The sequence below is a fragment of the Arvicanthis niloticus genome, chromosome X, assembly GCF_011762505.2.
Source record: "Arvicanthis niloticus isolate mArvNil1 chromosome X, mArvNil1.pat.X, whole genome shotgun sequence".
In the NCBI taxonomy this organism is placed as follows: Eukaryota; Metazoa; Chordata; class Mammalia; order Rodentia; family Muridae; genus Arvicanthis; species Arvicanthis niloticus.
This window is the reverse complement of record NC_047679.1, coordinates 31298623-31321695: the sequence shown is the minus strand read 5'-3', so window position 1 is coordinate 31321695 and position 23073 is coordinate 31298623. Positions and strand designations below refer to the sequence as shown.

The following is a 23073-nucleotide window of genomic DNA, read 5'->3' as shown; positions in this document are numbered from 1 at the left end:
AAATAAATCTATAGATATCATCTCAGGATCAGTAATGGAAGGGACTAGTACTTGAAGCATTGTGTTATAGCAAGAAAATGCACACACCTCTAACTGGAAAGCTTAACTGTTGTAACGTTGATGCACTTATACAGTACCCAATTTGGGGCTCAGATGCAATGGTGTCTAAACATTCATTCCAATCTTGCACATTAGTAACGGGACAATCCTGTAGATGAGTAACAAGGTCTCCCACAAAAAGGCCTCTGGGTCCAATGGCAGGTGAGTCCTTGGGAGGAAGGAAAATCAAAGCAGACAATGTATAATAAACAGCAAGCTATAATCAATCTATATAAGCCACAATAATAGACACTGCACTAATTAAAAGTGGAGTACTCTTTTGGTTTTTTGAGACAGGGTTTCTCTGTGTAGCCCTGGAGGTCCTGGAACTCACTCAGTAGACCAGGCTGGCCTCGAACTCAGAAATCCGCCTGCCTCTGCCTCCCAAGTGCTGGGATTAAAGGCGTGCACCACCACCGCCCAGCTCAAGTGGAATACTCTTAAACAGTTTTATTAGCTCTTTGAGAATTTCACACAATGTATTTTTAACTTGTTCATGCCCCACCTCCCTCTAACCACCTTCTCCATGCTTCCATTCCTTTCCACTCAGCTTGGAGTTTTCTTCAAAGCAGAATATTTTGACTAATGCATAAAATAACCCATCTTTAAATCCAAAATTTATAGCCAAACAGTTAGACTTGCATTCCCCAGTTCACTATGATTATGGAGTTTTCACAACTTCAAAAGGAAAAACCCCCGTAATTATTGATTATTAATATTAAAATAACAAAGCAGCAGGGTATTCAGCACAGGCTTAGTATGAACTCGGTCCTGAGTTTGATCCCCTGCAGCACAAAAGGATGACGATCAAAAGCACTATGAAGGACGGGAGAAATGACTCAGTGGTCATTCCATTACCAGCACACACACAGTGGCTCACAACAGCTATTACCTCAAGTTCCAGGGAATCCAATGCACTCCTCTGTCCTTCATGGGTGCTAGGCACCCAAGTGGTACACAGATATACACGCTGGCAAAACACCCAACCATGCACATAAAGTGAACTTTAAAAGTAAAACAAACAAACAAACAAACAAACAAACACACCCAAACTTTTTAATGGAAAAAAAAAGACCAACAAACCACTCTTCAGTGGATGGCCCCACATCCAGAAGTATATAGCTAGTCAGCACAAATTGGAGTCCATGGGTTAGCAAATTAAATGGGAAGGGGGGGGCATGTGGGAGATGACAGGAAGGGGGGGGCATGTGGGAGATGACAGGAAGGTGGGGGTAGATCTGGGAGGAGTTAAGGGGAGGAGTAAATATGATCAGAATACACTATCTAAATTTCTCAAAGAATTTTATTTTCTAAATTAAAACAAAACAAACAACAACAACAGGGTCTGGAGAGATGGCTCAGCAGTTAATAGTACCAGCTGCTCTTCCAGAGGTCTTGAGTTCAATTCCACAAACCACATGGTAGATCACAACCATCTATCATGGGATCTGATGCCCTCTTCTGGTGTTCATGAAGACAGAGCATTCATGTACATAAAATACATAAATAAATAAATCTTTAAAATTAAACAAACTGAACAAATGTGTACCTAATGAATGCAAACAAATGTTGTCACCATAAAAATAAATAAATAAGTTGGGTGTGGTGACACACCCCTGTAATTTCAGCACTGGGGAAGCACAGGCAGGTAGACCTCTTGAGTCTGAGGCTAGCCAGGGCTATACAGCCAGACCTTGTCTCAAAATAATTTTTTAAAAAAGAAAAGTCTGTGCAAACCTTAATGAGAAAAGAACAAAAGGAAACAAAAAATCCAAAATATAAAGAACCAGAATCTGGGAGGCAGCCGTTGGTAAATCCTTGCTGTGCAAACATGAGGACCTGAGTTTGGATCTCCATCCACCCTGCCACACACACTCCCAAACATATAGTAGCTTATACCTGTAATCAGAATACCAAAGAGGCAGAAACAGTAAGATCCCTGGGGCTTCCTCACCAGTTAGCACAGAGAAATTGGTGAGCTTCAGGTTCAGTGAGAGGCCTTATCTCAAAAATTGAGGAGGGCTAGAAAGATGGCTTAGAGGTTTAGAGGACAGGCTGGAAAGGCAGGATTTTATTCCCAGTACACACACAGTGGCTCACAACTGTTTCTAACTCTATTCCAGGGGATCCAAAAACCTTTTTTGGGTTCCATGGCCAATAGGCAGGCACAGATACCCATACACATAAAATATTATAATTTTTAAAAATTTAAGTTGGGGGGAGACATAGGTATGGTGGTGTATACCTTTAATCCCAGCACTGAGGAGGCAAAGGCAGGAGGATCTCAATGAGTTCAAGGCAAATCTACTCTACATAGTGAGTTTCAGGGCATCTAGGGATACATAGTGAGACCCTATTTCATAAATAAGTACTTATTATTTTTATTTAGAGCATTGAGAAAAACATGTGATATCAACCTCTGGCCTCCACATGTATCAACAAACATGTGCATCTGCACACACACATGTACGCACCCACATGAACACAGACTATAAACATGCACAAACTACTTGCTAACTAAAATTCAAGAGTGGTAGCTGGGCAGTTAAGCTCTGGTTCCCATTATGTCAGTTGGCTCACACGCAGCTCTAACTCCAGCTCCAGGGGATCCTCCACCTTCTGCTAGACTTTGTGGACACTGTTCCTCTGGACCAACTTCAGTCCCTAGCGCCAATGTCAGGCAGCTCACACCACTCTAACTCCAGCTTCAGGGGATTAAACACCCTCTTCTAGAAGGCCTTTGCTGGTACCCACATATGTGTGGCACATATAAACATTAAATAAAATTTTTACAAATTCAAGATTTTTACAAATTGAATTTACTATATCCTTAAGGGACAAACCCCACAAGATTAGTTTTTATAGAGACACAGCTCCAAATATACAGACAAAGGTGGTTTTCTCTTTGAAAAGATCTGAACATAGACTTGATAGCATCATAGTAGCAAAGAATATACAGAATTGGCATTAAAAACTCCTACAAAATGTTTTGGCTGGGTAGCCTACCATTCTTAGTAGTGCTGAAAATCAGAAATAAAAGAAACAGTAAAGATAAACAATGCATTTGATTAATAAACCACATACACAAAATCTTGATACTACTACTTTTGTGCAGAAAACAACAACAAAAAACAACTTTTATCACATTAAAAAACATCCTATACTGTTTGCAGTTGAAAGAATTGTGTTACAGTAGAACATCTGGTGAAAGAACCCCCTAGGCGATTCATTATTTACCTCTGCGACTTCAGTGATAAGTACCCCAACTCCAGTGTAGTAAAAAGGCAAGAGGATTACTGGGAGGAGAACAAGAGCTAAAATACCAAGGAGAGCAAGGACAAAATTATGCCATATACCTGAAAAGAGAGAGAGCAACTGTTAAATTCAATAGTGACAAGAACATAATAGAGTTTGCTGGACTTCATAATACATGGGCATCCTGAGAGGATTATAAACCAGGAGTTGTGAGACAAAGGAATCTACTTATTGAAGCAGACAGATGCTCACTAGGAGTCTGCCTTCTTTTCAGATACTAAAATCTGACCCAAACTGAGAACTCTAAATCTGTATAAAAGGCACGCACAGGGTCACCTATATGTAATTTCAGCCCTGGGGGTGAAGACAAACATATCCTGGTGGTTCACTGGCTAGCCATTCTAAAATCATGAGCTCTAAGTTCAGTGAAAGAAAGTCTCTCTAAGGTGGGGCGGGGGGAAATGTGGGCATCTCTGGACTCTACAGTGCATGCTTGGGTGAATGCACCCATGCATACATTACATACACACACACACACACACACACACACACACACACACACAGACACACCTCTAAAAAGTTATAAATTTTGGTCTAAAATCCCTACTAGGACTCTGAAAGAGATTTTTAATTTTAATAATTAAATTATTATGAAGAGTAACATCAGGATAATTGGTACCTTATATCATAGAACACAAAAGAACAAACCATGAAGAGTGTTTTTTTTCATGTAAATATGTGGTTACATGTACACATGTGTGCATGAGTGTGGAGGTCATGAGTTGCCATCAGGTATCTTCTTCAATCATTCTCCACCTCCCCTCCCTTCCCTTTTTGAGATAGGGTCTCTTGCTGAACCTGGAGCTCACATATTCAACTGTCTTCACGGCCTTTTCTATGGGTGCTGAAGATTTGAATACAAATTGTCATGCTTGTGGGACTAATACTTTATACCAGCTAAGCAAAATTCCCAATTCCAGGTTTAAAAGCTAAAATTTATATGGTTAGATCCAGCACTCTTTTAACATCTAATTTATAGTAACTATATATAATAATGAGCATCGGGGTGCTATTTCCATACATGTACGTAACATATTTTGAACAAATTTTAGAAAACACTAAAATGACTCTATGGGTGAAAGTGCTTTCTGCATAAACCTGAGGACCTGAATTCAGTACCTGGATCCCATGGTGGGATTCTAAAAAAACGACTTCTGTAAATTGTCCTCTGACTCACAGCACTCGTGTATATGTGGTGTATAAGTGCCTGCACACACACAAAGAAATCTGAAAGAGTTTGAAAACTCTTATCAATTTAAAAATCTAAATTATAAAATATTATTATATTTTATTATAAATATTATAAATATAAATTTATAAATATAAAAAATAAATTTATAAATATTATAAATTATTGGTGTGTGTGTGTGCATGCATGCTCATGTGTGCTACATAGTATACAAATGAAAGTTAAAGGGCAATTTGTTAAGAAGGTTTTTGCCTTCTCTCATTAGGGGGTCTGGCGACTCAGGTCATGAGGCTTGGCAGCAAAAACCTTTATCTATCAAGTTGTTCAATGCCTCAGTATCAAATTATTTATCAAATATAGTTTGCTTACTTTTGACATTTTTTCCATATTTACTGTCTCATCGATCCCATGTCTTAGATCTGGTACACATGAATTATAAATCTATCATTTTTTAATCTATCATTTAGAATCTTTTAATTAGTCAGGTAGTGGTGAAGAACATCATTAATCCAATCACTCAGGAGGCAGAAGCAGTCGGATCGGAGTTTGAGGCCAGCCTGGTCTATAGAGTGAGTTCCAGGTCAGCCTTGACTACACAAAGAAACTGTCTCAAACAAACGAAAAACCTTTTAATTATTTAATGTGTATGAATGAAACTGTGGAAGCCAGATATATGGGATCCCTTGAAACTGGAGGCAGAGGCAGTTGCAAGCCACACTATGTGGGTGCTGGGAACTGAATTCACATCTAGAATACATGCTCTTAAAGGCTTAGCCGTCTCTCCGGCCTTTAAACCTATTTATTAAGTTCCCCACTAACAATCGCTTAAAGTACTTTTAACACGTTTGTGATAAACAGCTTGCTTTTACTGTTTGTGTATCTTAAGTAAGAATGCATGTGTGAGAGCAGTATAGAGCAGACCCTAGGAAGGTGAGCCGCTGCTGTAGAAAAAAAGAGCTCAAGCATTCTCCACCAAGGGACTGCTCCTGCCAATGGCTACCTGGAAGCCAAATAGATCTCAAAGGATTATGGGTGAGGTAGTACTCGGCTGATCATTCATCAGACAAAAAAGTGCAAACAAACGCGAAGGGAGCAAAGGACAAACACACTGAAGTGGTTGACCAAGAAACTAAAGATCTACCTGCCGAAAACCAAGAGACCAAAAATGAGGGTCCAGTCTCCGAAGTATGAAAAGAAGCCGCGTGAACCACGAACCGATGAACCACGCATCAGGTGTCTCCTTTCTTTGTACAAAACAGAGCAATTTTTTGTTTTTTTTGAGACAGGGTTTCTCTGTGTAGGCCTGGCTGTCCTGGAACTCCCTCTGTAGACCAGGCTGGCCTCGAACTTCAGAGACCCACGTGCCTCTGCCTCTTAGTATTGGGATAAAGGCTTATGCCACCACCGCCCAATTTTCCAAAGGGTTATTTTTATTAGTAGCTCTAGAAACACCTATAAAAAAGGAGAAATTCCACCTTATCGTATTTTTAAGTGTAAAGGTTTTTTTAATGTGATAAAATCATTTTTTAAAAAAATAATTTTTTTTTTTTTGGTACAAGGAGAGTAGAGTGGAATACTGAACCACGGAAGGTTATGATTATCTTGGGGGAGGTAGTTTCAAGGTAATAGTCTATATATAGAAGGGGACTAGTTTTCAGGCATTTCTGTCAGAAGTATTTTAAACTACTTTTAGTCTCATGCTTTTAGTAGAACGTGTTTCTCAAAAAAGACCTTTCATATCGTGTGCTTTCTGAACATCTCTAGTCATGGCTCTCTGGCTGGCCAGTTTCCTTAACAATTCTGATAATATGCTGTGGAACGTGGAAAATGTGATCATAGTATATATGATGTGATGTGAATCCGTTTAAGCAAAAATGACACTGTTGAGGTAGAAAATAATATATTAGTGATTTGTTTAAGTACATTTTTGAAATACCACTCTTAAGGAAAATTTTCCACCAAGTTTGAAACTGGCATCTCACTGGAATAAGTGGTTTTTTTTGTTTGTTTCTTTGTTTCTTTGTTTTTTGTTTTTTTTTTTTTTTTTTTTTTTTTTTTTTTTTTTTTTTTTTTTGAGACAGGGTTTCTCTGTGTAGCCCTGGCTGTCCTGGAACTCACTCTGTAGACCAGGCTGGCCTCGAACTCAGAAATCCGCCTGCCTCTGCCTCCCAAGTGCTGGGATTAAAGGTGTGTGCCACCACTGCCCAGCGGAATAACTGTTTAAAAAGAAACACAATACTGGGCTCTAAATTTTTGGTACACGAGTCAAGAATCTTGCAAAAGCTAAAATTTCTATCTAGTGATCCTCACCCAATAAAATCTGTAATGACACAAAGAATGCATGTATAAGGGAATGAGAAATAATTTACATGGTTCCTCTTCCCCAAATAACATTCCATGCTATCATAAGTTTAGCTTTTGATTAAAAGAACAACCAAAAAAAAAAAACCAGGATTTTTTTGCATGACCCAAGCTGGCCTCAAACTCCAAACAAAAACCTGGATATGGTTAATTGGCCCTTTTGTAGTAAATTTTTCCCATTTTATAATAATGCATGTTTTCTTATAGTACTTTCAAAGCTTCATTACAGAAACAAAACACAAACCCAAACAAAACCACAGGCCCAATGATATTACTAAACTGGGTAAGTGTTCTTGTTCCCAAGCCTGATGACCTGAGTGACATCCCCAGGTCCCATATGGAAGAATAGAACAGATTGCTGTAAATTGTCTTCTGATCTTTGCATGTATGCTATAGCATTCACACTGCCATACCCACATCTCCCCTAACTTCACCAAATAAACAGAATATTTTAAGAAAAAAAGTCGATCTCAATATGGTGTGTCATGCCTATAATCCCAGCACCTGGGAAGCTGAGGCATAATTGTTGCAAGTTACAAGCCAGCCTGGACTACACTGTCAATTTCAACCCAGCTTAGTCTATCGAGTAAGAACTTGTCTAAAAAAACCAGAACAATCAAAACCAATGAAAATCTCTAATTCACATACTAAAATTTCCTTTGGACAATCTAATTCATAACATTGTCCTTTCTTGCCCTGTTGCTAGTAACAGAAATAGGCATGGACAAGTGAGTAAAAGTAGTTACACAATAGCAATGTACAGATGACCTTTCCAATTGTCCTCCAGGCTTGCAGTTGGTACTGTTACTCCTCTAAATTCTGAATTTGCTAATGATGACTGAGAGTAGACATGTGTGAAGCAGATACATTTCATTCATCTAAACAATCTGATATATTAATGATTTGTTTTTAAGTACATTTTTGAAATACCACTTTTGCTTTCTCTAGAGCACAGTTTTTTAGTAGTGGGACAATGGACAGTTTAGCTAGATAATTTGTTGTCACAGGCATCTTGTGCACTACCAGATGTTTTGTTAGCATTCCTGGCTGTTACTGAACTGATACCAGCAGCAGTTTCCCTTTGCCTTATTTTTTAGCTACCATATTCACACAGGCAAGCTATTTTTAACTCTTCAAACAGTTTTATTTTTGCTTTTTCTATTACATGAAAGTATACATCAAACTTGCAATCAATTTGAAGACAAAATATTATGCAATCAACACTACTCTTAATTGATTAAAGAAATTACACTCAACACTAGCACTCTAAATAGTATTCAGGAACGAGATAAAGTGATTAAAAGATGCTTAAACTGGCTAATAAAATTATGTCATCTAACGTTCTATACTGTACAATACAAATAAAAGAAACTTATGCAAAATGTCTTGGTATCAAGGAATACTGCCAAACTTAAGACAACAAACAAACCTATAAAGTTTCTTTATCAGAATAATATGAATGTATAAAACTGTCATTTTTTTAAAGACTACTTTTACAAACATCAACTCCACAGAAATCAGATATACAATTACTAAACATATTCCTAAAAGTATAAACATGAGCATTTAGAATATACATTTTTAAAACATAGTAAGTAAACTTCATATTTATGAGAATACAAAAGTCCCATTTTCACATAGTTGGATAAAGAAATGTAATTTGACATGAATTTCATGAATTATTTTCCTGTCAAAACCAAATTTTACAGAAAAACCACTGCAAAATAAGACAGGACATCTTAACAAAAATATGAGGCTCATGAATTAAGTCTCCTGTTGAAACCAAACTTCAATAAACACCACTACAGAGCAAAGCAGGGCATATTAGCAACATTATGTTTTGAGGTTCATGAGTTTTCTATGTCAAAATCAACTTTACAATAACACTACTTGAGTAATACAGGGCACCTTAGCAAAATGAAGTTTGTTGAAGTTTCATAAAAATACCATTTGTAGAATAATACAGGTCATTTTAGCATATGAAGTTCGTGAAATTGTCTCTTGTTGAAACAAACCAAGCTTCAAAAAGACACCATTGCAGAAGATAGGATACCTGAGCAATATGAGGTTTGAGATTTAGTCCCGTTGAAACCAAACTTCACAAGAAAATCATCTCTTAGAATATCTTATTGACAATAGGGTTTCTAATTTAGTCTCCTGTTGAAATCAAACTTCTCAAAAAACTTCAGTGCAAAATAGCACAGACCATTTGAATTAGTCCGATGAAAGCAAGCTTCATAAAAATTCCACTGCAGAATAAAACAGGTCATCTTGGGATATCTAGCTCTTGAAATAGTCTCTTGTTGAAACCAAGTTTCATAAAATTACCACTGTAGAAGATAGGATATCTTAGGAATATGAGGCTCACGGTTTAGCCTCTTGTTAACCAAATACCTCAAAAAAACCCTCCAGCATAAAATGAATGCAGGCCATCTTTAGCAAGAATATAAGGTTTGTGAATTAGTCTCCTGTTAAACGTCGAAAAAACACCACTGCAGTATAAAATAGAGCATCTTACCAACATAAAACTTTTAACTTTTGCTCTATCAAAACATAAACCTCAAATATGTACAATTCATTTCCTAGAAACTATTCAAACAAGGGGCACATTAAACAGGCACATTACTGTAAAATACTTCCCAGGCTTCAAAAGGATCTTCTCACTTCTTTTTACTGGTCATTCTTGTTCTTAACATGTGTTAAGATATGCGACTTCAGGTTTGTCGACTGAGCAAACTTCTTGTTGCAGGCATCAAATGGGCACACAAAGGGTTTGTCTCCAGTATGGATTCGCACGTGTGTTCGCAAATTGAAATCCAGGGAAAAGCGTCTGCCACAGCCTTCAAAGGTACACTGGTAGGGCTTCTCTCCAGTGTGAACCAGCTGATGACGTTTCAGCTTCGAACTCTCTATAAAAGCTTTACCACATTCTGCACAGACATGCACTCTAGGCCCATGGATATGCAAGTGCTTTCTCATAGCAGAATTATCTTTGAACATCTTCCCACAGCCTTTATGAGAGCATGCTACGGGTCTTGGAAAGTCTCCTTTTGGCTTTTTGGGTTTCATGCTAGTAAATTCTGCCAGTTGTTTGGGATCAGAAAGATCAATGCCAGGTATTCCTTCAGGAGGAAATTTCTTTCCTGTCATATACTCGGAATAATCGGGGGGTGACTCACCACCAGCTTGTTCTTCAGCCAGGGGATCTTCTTTTTCATTGTCATCCTCCCACATGTTGAAGGGAAATTCTCCATCAAGATCATCGAGTTGTATCTGCTTCTGCTCCCACTGTTTGTCACCCAGGTCAGGGTTCACACTCTCTTCTGCACCTGCCTCGATCAGGGTCGTCAAACTACAGAGATTCCCTCCATAGGGGCTGAGCTCATCTTGACCATTCTCTGCCACCATGAAGCCAGAAAAAGAGGCAGTGGTTGGCTGGAGATAGTCATCTTCAAGTGGGAAAACCATCTTGCTTTCAAATTCAGTACCGAATAGTAGGTTGTCTGAGTCTTGGTAGTCCACTACCTCCTCTCGTGTCTGCAAGATAATCATTTCCTGATCATGATCGCCATTACTCAGGTTGTTGCCCGAAAGTGGCTGCAGAGCCGTAAGAGGAGAGTGGTAGTGGCCACCATGTGCCCAATCGACACCTACATCTCCATATACTTCAATGGTTTGGCTTACATTGGTTTCCAAAGAAACTGTCTCGATATCATCAAGTGACTGCAGCTCCACAAAATCAGCTGGAATCTCTGCATTTTCTGTGGTGAGACACATAATATTCTCAGTCTCTGAGGCCATGGTGGAAAGCCGCGTACCGGTCCTGGGTAGCAAGCAGGTGGGAGAGAGCTGTGGAGTAGAAAAAAAATCAGGGAAGAAAAAGCACGCACTTGCGTGCTAAATAAAACAAAAACAAAAACAAAACAAAACAAGAAACGCCCCCCAAACAACAACAACAACAAAAAACGAACCCGAGAGCTTGACGAAAAGTGTCCACTTCAGAGAAAAGCCGCCGTCGAAAAGCCGCTGTCGAAGCTTCGAAAAGCCGCTGTCGTCTGAGGCACGAAGGTGTTTCCGGACGCTTATAGGTGTTTCCGGAGGACAAGACGCATGCGTTGGACGCGTCAAATGGATTCGTCACTGGACACGCCACTGGATACGTCACTAAACTGCGACAGACCATCAAGAAAGCTTCTTTTGCGCATGCCTACTTGATTGCGCAACTTCCAGCAGGAGTTGCCGAACATTCCCTGGGGTTCCTGCTGTGTCCTCCAGTCTAGTTACTGACTGAATATAAATTTCCCATCTAGGTTCTTTACTGAACTTTTTATATTTTATTTCAGTTGATTTCTTACCTACCCTCAGCCAGGCTTATGTCAGATCTAGGAAAAAAGAAACTCTATTCCTTTTAAATTTTATACTTTGTGTCTGAATGTTATACAAATAATCTACCACTGAGCTAAATACTCTCAGTCCCATTATAATTGTTTATTTCCCTTTATTTAACCACAAGACATACTTAATATATATGCCAACAGTTAATATCAGTAATAGTTGATTGTTTTGTTCTTTAATATATTTAATAAATAAATACATGAAGCATTCATCTACTTTTATTAAGTATGGTTTTAAAAATATTAATATATGTTGATTTTTAATCTTAACATGTTAGATAACATGTTACATGTTCCCCAGAGTAAACTTTCATTTTCAAAAATTTCTAATATTATATCACCCTTGCATTCTTGAAATAAACCATATTTTGTGTTTTATTGCAATATATAATATACAACATAATATATAATGTATATTATATATAATACTGTTATATAACAATTATGATATATGCTATATATCACATATAACATCTCATATATTTATATATGTATATATATTATATGTACATCTGTGCTGTATTTTCTTAATAAAACAAAACTTAATTTCTGCTAGGTATTAGTATATGTCTACTTTCTCACTTCTGAAGGTGGAGGCAGAAAGAATTGGTGTTCAAGATGAACCTGGAGTACATAGTGAGACCATATGCCAAAGAAGAAAACAACAACAAAAACCCAAACCCTCCACAAAAAGCAATCTATGACAAACAAATAATGAAAAAAGGCTTAGTGGCTTTTTGTATATGATCTGAAAAGTTTATGCTAAAATTTTCTTTTCCTTTTTGTCTCTACTTCTGATAAAATGCGTATGTATATGGAATAAAATTGTGGAGAAACAACTGAGAATACTTTCTGAGTACTATGCAAGCAGTATAAATGCATGAGTATAAAAGTAAACTTTTAGCCGGGCAGTGGTGGCGCATGCCTTTAATCCCAGCACTTGGGAGGCAGAGGCAGAGGTAGAGGCAGAGGCAGAGGCAGAGGCAGAGGCAGAGGCAGACGGATTTCTGAGTTCGAGGCCAGCCTGGTCTACAGAGTGAGTTCCAGAACAGCCAGGACTACACAGAGAAACCCTGTCTTGAAAAAAAAAAAAACTAAAAAACAAACAAACAAAAAAATAAAAAACAACAACAAAAAAGTAAACTTTTAAATTATGATAGTACTTTGAAAAGTTAATGTTATAAAATATATCCTGTTATATATATTTAAGTATTTGTCTCAATATAAACATTACCAGACAATAGTTATTGTATAAATGGTTCATGATGTATTATAACTGCATTGTACTATAATATCAAAGGAAAAGGGCTACTACAATGACATTCAGCAATTATTTAATGTTTGAAATGTGCTTTATATGACAGGTACTTTCTTAACTATTAATGATATACATTATCACACTTTATAATCTTTTTGTAAGAAAACAATTTATTCAGGATTTTGAATTATTCTACCTATAAAACTTTTATAATTTCTCCTCTGCATTTAATAGCCTGATTAATTTCAGCTATTTCTCCATTCTTATATTCAGTTTTCTAAAAATATTTTTCATAGATGAACAAAAACCACTAACAACTGATATCAGATATTATTCACTAATGTGAATACAGATTCTATCAATAGCTACAATTTTCTGTTTATCAGATATTACTCACAAATCTAAATATAAATCCTATCAATAGCTGTTTCTTCCTGTTGCTTAATGGTTTTTTTTTTCCAAATAACTCTTAGATTTATCACTCTGGTTCTTCTATAATTTCTTATATTTTGATTCTGTATTAATTGCTCTATTATTTCTTTTTTTAAAAAATTATTTTGAGTGTATGATTCTTTTCCCTGTATATATGTACATATATGTGTGGTAGTTTTGGAAGTCAAAAAGAGTTCTCATCAAATTCCCTGGATCTGGAGTTAAGGATGGTTGTACATCACCATGTACGTGCAGGTCCTTTGTGAGAGCAGCAAGTGAACCATCTCTACAGCCCCTACCCCATTATTCCTATCTATTTTATACTTGTTTTCACATTTCTTTCTTTCTCTCTTTCTTTTTTTTCTTTCTTTCTTTTTTTTTTTGGTTTTTCAAGACAGGGTTTCTCTGTGTAGCCCTGGCTGTCCTGGAACTCACTCTGTAGACCAGGCTGGCCTCGAACTCAGAAATCCGCCTGCCTCTGCCTCCCAAGTGCTGGGATTAAAGGCGTGCGCCACCACCACCCGGCTTGTTTTCACATTTCTTAAGTTTATTGCCTGACTGACATATTTCCTTTTCTGATTATAGAACTGTATATGGCATTGAACTCTTCTTTTAGTAAAGCTTTATATTTACTAAATATATCATATACTAGTAAGATGTCATTATAATTTATGAATAATGAATCATAACTATCATATAATCAAGTTATGATTAATTATTAAAACTTAATTATTGATTTTAATTAAACGGATCCAAATTGTGACTAAGACAAATTTCTAAATTTTCCTACTATTATTTAGATTTGAGATCTGTGAATATATGAATTTTTCTGTCAATTTCATAGGCATTTAAAAGAAATAATCTCCTGTGTTCATAACATACAATATGACTTATGTATTTTTATAAAACTAATTATAAGATCCCATGATTTTACTTATTTTAATATCATTTTATGAGATGAATACATTATATTTATAATTCTCTTTGTACTTTTTCTTTTTGATTTGGTGATTTGGCATTTCATAGAATAAGAGTAATATTATTAGTTCTCATGGTAGATTACATTTCGTATTATTAGCTGATATATTATTTGCATAGGATATTCTGTATTTTTATTTTCCAATATTATAGTAATTTTTAGATAGAGTTTTTTCTAAACATCACAACTTGAGATACTTTTCAAATCTAAATAAGGGTTTTTTACAGTGCTAGGGATCAAACCCAGGGTCTCATAGATGCTACACAACCAACCATTAGTGAACTGTATTAGGGTCTCATAGATGCTACACAAGCAATCTTTAGTGAACTGTATTGCAACCTGACATTTTAACAGTACAGTTGATCTCATGTGTATTTATGGTAATTTATAATAATATAAGAAAAATATATAATAATATAATTATACATATAATATATATTAAAATAATATAAAATAATATAAGAAAAACTTTTTAAAAACTTAAAAGTTGGCTTATATTATCACTTGACATAAATAAAGTCTTTTTTCCTTTTGTCTGCTTCATGCTTTCACTCAATATGATCACTTGAAATGTTTAAATCTATTTTTCAGATCATTTACTGTATACTATGACACTCAAACAAACCACAATTTCTAACTTAATCTCAAGTATAGCATCTTATTCACTCTATAAAAAAGTAAGAGAATCTTGAATGCAGATTTATGGCTTTTTACTTTACCCATTCCCAGTTTTTTAAAGAAAAAAATTGAGTCACTTCTATGTGTGAATGTTTTGCTCACATAGCCTGTGGAGGTCAGTATATTGAATCCCCTGGGCTATGTGGGTGCTGAGAACCAAATTTAGATCCTCTTCAAGAGTATTAAGAGCTCTTAACTGTTCAGCTTTCTCTAGCACCGAAAGTAAATTTTATTACATTCTATTTATTTTGTGCATTCATACATCATGGCATAAGCACAGAACTCAGAGGATAACTTGCAGATGTTGGTTCTCTCCCTTCTGCCATATAGGACCTAGAAATTGAACTGAGGTCATCAGGCTTGGCAACAAATGTCTTTACTCACTGAACGGTGTTGCTGGCCCCACCTCAATTCCTTTTTGATTCCATGTTAGTTATCTTATACCACAGTCTCCTGTTCAAAAATTCTATTTCCATACTTGATTAGCCTTAGTAATTTCACTAAAGGAGATGTAGGATTGTGGTAGATTTGTCTTGGGTTCCTTTAGCTGAGATGGATCTGTCCCCCCACCTCACCCCACAGTTTCTCCCCTCCATAATTGGATATCTCCAGGTGAGTCTTTGTCTGATTGAACTCCGACCGTGCTAAAGCTCAATATCGATCCTTGCACACCGTCTTTTCTTCATTCTTGAATTATGATTTATCATGGGACTGGCTTTTCATGTTCTCTCTTGACTTTTACACATTTCTTTGTATATTTCAGCTAGGTTGACATTCTTCATAGTTGTGGTTTCAGGTTTTGATCATGCCTTTGCTTCAATAAATATAAAGTGTTCCCTCCTGCTTTTAATTTAAATTTTTAGTAATTTATATTTTTTAAAAATTGCTTTTGAGATGCTCTAATAAGCTGAATTTATGAACCCAGTGTTATTTTTTCATGAGAATACTTTCAGTTAAACCACAGAAAATCAAAACTCAAATAACAGATAAACATTTAAAAATAATAAAGTCTGTTTATTACCTGCACAAAATATCCTTAGCTGCTGGACTGGTGATATAAGTTGCAAATGGGTGGTGAACAGATCAACAAATGCTCCAGGATAAATAATGAAGAGAAAAATTCCAAAGCCATTAAATCGAACTTGTTCCCTAAGAAAACATGTAAAAAAATCACATTAAGAAAAAGGAATTTACTCATATTATTGTATTTGTCAAGTTAATAATGATACAATCTTAAAATTCACTGTAATTCAAACCTTTAGAAGTAATCTTTCTGGATGGATATATATATATATATATCCTAACTTTAGTATAATACAGATTTGGCCTAGGTTGTAGAAAACTCTGGAATACACTTAAATTAAAATGCTAAAACTTTAGGATTTTTCTATTGTTGAGTATAATTAAAATTTGATATATAGAGAAAAATAGCTAATAATTCTGAGAAATCAATGACAGAAAGTTACAGTGTACTATTACCTATTTTCAGAGGACAAAGGGGAATATACAACTCAAATATATGATTCAAACACATTCATTTGCCTTAGTTATTATAAATAAGCCTCAAGATTTATGTAAATATATTTCTGTTCAGCAAATACTAAGATAAGTACATTTTAAAAGAGTTAATGGTTTAGATATTCCTTAAAAGGAATAGTTTTCTACCACTTCATTTCTATAAATACGTATTATAGATTCCTAGGATCAAACAGATACTATAAGGAAAGCATTACCTTAATAGTAAATATATAAGACAACTATATAATTCAATCTTTGTTGGTAGGGATATTTATAAAAAACAATCATAGTTCACAGTGGCAAATTGTGCTGTGTAGTCTGCTAGTGCAGAAAACTGATCAGTGGTTTTACCCAGCTGTAAACCTTGTGAGCTATAACATCACCCAGTCTGTCAAGATTGTTGTGTGGATAACTACATTTCTGATTGGATTCAGGTTCATTCTACAAGTGGTGCTTGCTAAACCTGGACAGAACCCTGTAGGTGGGACAGTGTAGTGGTTTAATAAGAATGGACATCATAAGCTCATAAATTTGAGTGCTTAGTCACCAGGAGGTGGAACTCTCTCAAAGGATTAGAAAGACTGGGGGTTTTGTAGTAGGTGCTGATTAGCTGGAGGAAGTATGTCACTGGGGGTAGGCTTAAAGCTTTCAAAGACCCATGCCAGGCCTAGACTCTTTCTCTTGGCCTGCCTACCTGCCCATCAGGTAGCTTTCATAAAGCTTTCAGCTACTGCTCCAGTGCCATGCATGTTGCCGTGTTCCATGCCATGATGATAATGGACTAAACCTCTGAAACTGTAAACCCCCAATTAAACTAAAATAAATATAGAATTAACTATCTTTATATCCATAGATTAGTGATGAATTCATCCATTATCAGAGAAGCTTGCTATTTTTTTTTTTTTTTTTTTTTTTGCAGTGGATAGTACTTAACACAGAGATTCACAACTGGTCAAAGTGCGGAGAATAAGTAACTATGGAGTGTTCAGCCATATATAGGGCATCTTTATACCACACAGCCATCTCCTTGAGGCTCAGAGAAACACTGTGGAGGAGGAGTCAGAAAGATTTTAAGAGCCAGTTTGGGAAGGACTGCTGTAAAACACTATCTTCTAGATGTAACTTGGTCAGTACACTCATGAACTCACAACAGCTATGGCTGCCTGCAGAAGGCCATCAGACCAAACAAGTCAACAGTCCATGTTAGATGGGGAAGATGTGCTTCAGGTGTCTCCCCTAGTTGAGAAACTACTGGAAGTTCATGGTATCTGGGATATTGCCAATGTTCCAGTGGAGGGCACTGCAACCATGCAGATAATGGGGGTAGCACTAACTTGACTTAGAAGGTTACTAAGTGGTGTAGGGAGAACTTGGGAGGGAGATATGGGGATCGGAGAGGAGTTGGAGGCAAGGAATAGGGGATAGATATGATCAAAATACATTATATAGATATGTGAAATTTTCAAAGGATAAAAAAGTATTAAAAAGTTATCAAATTGCTTCACAAACATACTATAAATTATGAAACTATTAATACCAATGTTTGTAGATATAAAACCCTAAAGGTTACAAGGCTAATCATGTGAAAGCAAAACCTTTCTTGATTTATAAAAGGTAACTTGGGTTGGTGAGATTGCTCAGTTAATAAAGACGCTTCCTAGAATTGAACTTAGGATGTCAGATCCTAATTTTGATTCTAAGAAGTCATTTCGTAGAAGAGAAATGATTCCTGAAAATTGTTCTCCAACCTCCACATGTGTGGCACATGTATACATCCTCCTACATGCACATACATATGCCAAATTTTTTAGAGGTAACTGCCTCTTTAAACCAGGAGTGTGCACATCAAATATGCTGTGTTATGATGAATGTCTATTTGCTGTAGCTAAATTTGTTCATAAGCAACTGGAAAATAATAATGATTAATCTCCTCCTCCAGAACAGAGATTTGCCTTCTCATTGGTGCATGCACACAAAAGATGAAACATTCCTGTCTGTATGTTTCTGATTATGGCAGACTTGTTATAGGGTATCAGGTAAGCAGGGACCACACTTGCGTTCTTCCCATCTTAGTTAAGTATAATTAGAAAGAAACATTTAGGTATCAAAACCACCAGCACAGCACAGCAAAGTAAGTCCTAGGTCTTATCCTCTTATCTCCTACCTGGGTTTCTAGGTAGGCTTAGATATCACTGAACCTAGCACTTCCAGGTTTTTTTGTTTTACCAAACATAGGACATGAACAGAAGCAGAAAATTGCTTTAGCTGGAAAAGGTAAAGCCATGTGCAGTAGTACACGCTTTATTATCCTAATACTTGAAACACTGAGGCAGGAAGACCCTGAGTTTGAGGTTAGCCTGGGTTAGAGAAATCTTTCTTTCCTACTACTCAACCACCCCCCAAGACATTTTGAGGCAGTGGCAAAGGGTTGAATTCAGGGAATGCCAGAGGATGGGGCAGTGGGTAAAGAAAGTTCCCGTCAATTCTATGACCTGAATTTGATCTCTGGGACCCACATGGTGGAAGGAGAACAAACATCATTCACACATTGTTCTCTGACTTCCACAAGTATGCCACATCATGTATGTGCACATGCATGCATGCATGCACAAATACACACACACATACATAATAAATAATATAACTTTTAAAATAAAAAAAGACAAGTAAAACCTTAAAACACTGAGATTATAATCAGCTTACATAAAGCAAAGGCTAGAAAGACATAGAATACAAATGATTACATTATTAGAAGGGCATTATCAGTGATATATTTTTTTAAAAAAGAGAAGCTTCCCCAAAGCAATAAATTGTAGGTATACATTGATAATATCTACAGAAGAAAAAACTCATCAAATATACAAGATTTTAGGAAGAATGATGGAAAGCTTCTTTGCATGTAGTAGAAAAGAAAAAGTCAAGTCTAATTACCTAATAGCTGCTATACCATGTCCAATTTCATGTACAACACCACTAATGAGGACTGCAGCGAAGAAGTAAGTCAGCTGATTGACAGGTAAATTTATACCAGGAACCTGTTTATGGACATAATATAGCAATGATTAGCAGTGTGGATACAGCAGAGTCCCATTTGCATACTAAGAGGCATGATCTTCACTGTCTTAAAGCTGAAACCTCTAAACTTAATATTCCATGATCTAAAAGTATTATGACCAATAATGATCAAATTTTACTTCTACCATAATTTAAGGAAAAGCAATTTTTTGTTTTGTTTTAACTTATGCCATTGCTGTAAATCAGATGTACTACCAATTTAAAGGAAACAGGGAAAACTATATTAAAAACTTACATCTCTAGATTCCCAAGAGCTTGGCCATGGGAAGGATTAAGGGTACCCTGAGTGTCAGAGAAAGCAGGGTGACGATGATGGTGGCAGTGGTTGATCTATTCTTAATTTAAGGGTTGGAGGTTCAATTCAGGAATTCTTAAAATCATTAGTCCTAGCCAGCAGTATCGGTGCACACCTTTAATTTCAGCACTCAGGTGGAAGAAGCAGGCAGATCTCCAAGTTTGAGGCCAGTCCAGTTTAAAAAGTGAGTTCTAGGACAGCCTGTTTTGTACAAAAGTCCTATCTCTAAATCCTTATCACAAGATTTCAAAAGCTCGTGCTGAGTCATAAAGCAAATCAGTGAGGCTCTCTTTAATACCCACAACTTATAAGAGGTAATAAAATATAATGGAAGCGTTTACAACAGAATGCCTAGTCAGTGTTGGCACACCATGCCCTTCATTTCTCTTACTCTATCAATTTACTCTTAGAAAAATAGAAGCAAAGATGCACACATTAATGGCATATAGACTCATGGACATATGAAGACGCAGGACTTGTTTTACAATCATGTATTCTAAAAATTTTGTGCCTATAGATATCAGTGCATACATAAGGAAAGAATTCTTTTTTTTTTTTTTTTTTTTTTTTTTTTTTAGGTTTTTTGAGACAAGGTTTCTGTGTAGCCCTGGCTGTCTCACTCTGTAGACCAGGCTGGCCTCAAACTCAGAAATCCACCTGCCTCCCAAGTGCTGGGATTAAAGGTGTGCGCCACCACTGCCCAGCAAGGAAAGAATTCTACTATCCAGGCTGGCTAGTAAAATTTTTGATAGCCAAGAGCCCTATAATAAGGTAAATAATTTGTTAAGGTGAGCACCTAAACATATGTGTCTTAGTTAGAGTTTACTGCTGTGAACAGACACCATGAACAAGGCAACTCTTATAAGGACAACATTTAATTGGGGCTGGCTTACAGGTTCAGAGGTTCAGTCAGGTATCATCAAGGCAGAAAGGAGCATGGCAGCATCCAGGCAGGCATGGTGCAGGAGGAGCTGAGAGTTCTACATTTTCATCTGCAGGCCTCTAAGAGAAGACTGACTTCTAGGGAGCTAAGACTAGGGTATTAAAGCTCATGCCCACAGTGACACGCCTACTCCAACAAGGCCACATCTCCTAATAGTGCCACACCCTAGCCCAAGCATATACAAACCATCACATTCCACTCCCTAGCCCCCATAGGCTTGTCCAAATATGAGTCTATGGGGGCCATACCTAAACATAGCATAATGCAAAATACATTTAGTCCAACTTCAAAAGTCCCCCTAGTCTATAGCAGTCTTAGCAGTGTTAAAAGTCCAAAGTTCAACGTCTCTTCTGAGATTCATCCAATCACTTAACTGTAGTCCCCAAAGCAAGACAGGAAACCAACTGTGCAAACTCCAAACTCTGCATCTCCAGGGCTGATGTAAAGCTGTCTTCAGATCTCCAACTCCTTTTTCATTTCAACTTCTTTCTCCTGGGCTGGTTCCACTCCCTGTTAGCAGCTTTCCTCAGCAGATAGCCCGTGGCTCTGGAATATCAAACGTCTTAGGGTCTCCAATCCACTTCAATGTTACAGCTTCTTGTTTCAATGTCTGGGATCCACACATGGTCTTCTGGGCTCCTCCAAAGTGCTGTTGTCACTTCTCTAGCTCTGCCCTCTGTAGCACTCTAAGCTGAGGTTGATCCACTCTACTGCTGCTGCTGTTCTTGGTGATCATCCCATGGGACTGGCATCTCTAATACACTAGTGTCTTTCTGTAACTAGGCTACACAAATAGTTTCTCATAGGCTCTCCTCATGGTGCCAAGCCTTAAACCCTTTGCATGACCCCTTTAGTCCTGGGCTGTCAACTGCAATTGAGGCTGCACCTTTACCAATGGCCTTCCATGGCCTCTCACAGTGCCAAGCCTCAGCTGCAGTTTATGATGCCTTCATGCTTTCAAAATCAGTACCACCTGGGTGACTCTCACACATTACCAAGTCCAGCTGCAGCACAAGGTACAACCTTGGCTATCTCTGAAACACAGCTTCTTTGTGCTCTCAGAAAACACTTCCCAGCCTCATCTGCAGTCCTCTAGAAGAAGACTGGCCTCCAGACAGCTAGGACTAGGGTCTTAAAGCCCACAATGGCACACCTACTCCAACAAGGCCACACCTCCTAATATTGCCACTCCATGGCCTAAGCATATACAAACCATCACAAAAGTATGGAACACCCATTTCTCTCAGTGTAAGATTTGCCACCCAAAAGAAATCTCTCTGGAGAAAATCCTTTTCTTCATTTATGAATGATCATTTTAATGCTAGCTAAAAATGCCTAAAACAGGAAAATTGCTGTTTGGGGAGATGGCTTAGTGGTTACAAGCAATATATTGCTCTTATAGGGGGTTGGGTTAAATTCTCAGCACCCACATTGTAGCTCACAACTGGAACCCCAGGTCCAGGGAATGTGACATACTGCTCTAGCCTCCATGAGCATGAAATCCGCACATGTGCACACATACACTAAAACATTTATATACATAAAATACAAATGCATTTTTAAAAACAAAATAGGAAAACTTAAATAGAAGCCGCTAATCCTGCTCACTTAGCAAACAGGAAACAGAACTATTTCCAATGCATTGCCATATCCTTCTAGTATTCCCTATGCACCTACTTTCAATTTACAAACATGATTTTGAAACTTGCATTTTTCCCTAGGAGTATTTTCTAGTTTTATGTTTATTTTTTTCTTGTCTTTTTTTTTTCTTGTCTTTTTTTTTTTTTTTTTTGAGACAAAGCCCTACAGCAGAAGGCTGGGATTACATATTTGTACTATATCATATCTAATTCAATATGCTTTTTTTAAAATAAAAAAAAGGAGGCTGCAGAGATGGCTCAGCAGTTAAGAGTAATTGTTCTTGTAGATGATCCAGCACCAATATTTTGGCTGCCAATAATCCATAATCCTAGTTCCAGGAAATCCTAGTAACAGGCATGTATGGGGTATACATATATGCCGAACATTTATACAGTTAACACAAATAAATAAAATAATAAATGTTCAGATTTGATGAGTGCTTTGTTTGCATATATCTGTATATGCACCACATATGTGCCAGGTCCCCACAAAGTTAGAAGTGGGCATAGGATACCCTAGAACTGGAATTGTGGATGGTCGTGAGCCACCAAGTAGGTTCTGAGAACTGAACCTGGTCCTCTTTTTATTATTATTTTATTTACTAACCATTCCATTGATTTACATCTCAAATGACATCCCACTTCCCAGTTACCCCTCCACAACCCCCCCATCCCACATCCACCTTCTCCTCCCTCCTCTTTGCCTCTATGAGTGTGCTCCCCTACCCACCTACCCTCTCTGGACCCACTGCTCCAGTAACCCCCTATGCTGGAGCATCAAACCTTGATGTCAGACAAGGCCATCCTCTGCTACCTATGTATCTGGAACCATGGATCCCTCCCCGTACACTCCTTGGTTGGTGGTCTAGTCCTTGGAAGCACTCAGTGATCTGGCTG

At 37.3% G+C, this 23073-nt stretch overlaps 2 protein-coding genes across 6 annotated transcripts in view; both read right to left on the bottom strand.

Annotated features, from left to right (window-relative positions):
• The window catches only part of Mbtps2 (membrane bound transcription factor peptidase, site 2), a 67149-nt gene that overhangs the window by 27787 nt on the left and 16289 nt on the right, over window positions 1–23073 (bottom strand). For all 5 annotated transcript variants that reach the window (XM_034485440.2, XM_076918785.1, XM_076918786.1 and 2 more), the window contains 4 exons: window positions 19155–19258; window positions 15727–15854; window positions 3337–3455; window positions 88–268 (listed from right to left, as the gene is read on the bottom strand). In XM_034485440.2, the coding sequence (XP_034341331.1) occupies window positions 88–268; window positions 3337–3455; window positions 15727–15854; window positions 19155–19258 (532 nt within the window). The remainder of the gene's footprint in view (window positions 1–87; window positions 269–3336; window positions 3456–15726; window positions 15855–19154; window positions 19259–23073) is intronic.
• On the bottom strand, window positions 8087–11132 carry Yy2 (YY2 transcription factor). The gene is made up of 2 exons (XM_034485441.2): window positions 10936–11132; window positions 8087–10813 (listed from the first exon to the last, which is right to left on the bottom strand). Exon 2 carries the CDS (start codon window positions 10763–10765, stop codon window positions 9635–9637), a length of 1131 nt encoding a protein of 376 aa, XP_034341332.1. The 5' UTR covers window positions 10766–10813; window positions 10936–11132; the 3' UTR covers window positions 8087–9634.

What these genes read in the sequence shown, in the direction of transcription:
- Yy2 (XM_034485441.2), bottom strand. Translation starts at nt 10,765, where the DNA reads ATGGCCTCAGAGACTGAGAATATTATGTGTCTCACCACAGAAAATGCA.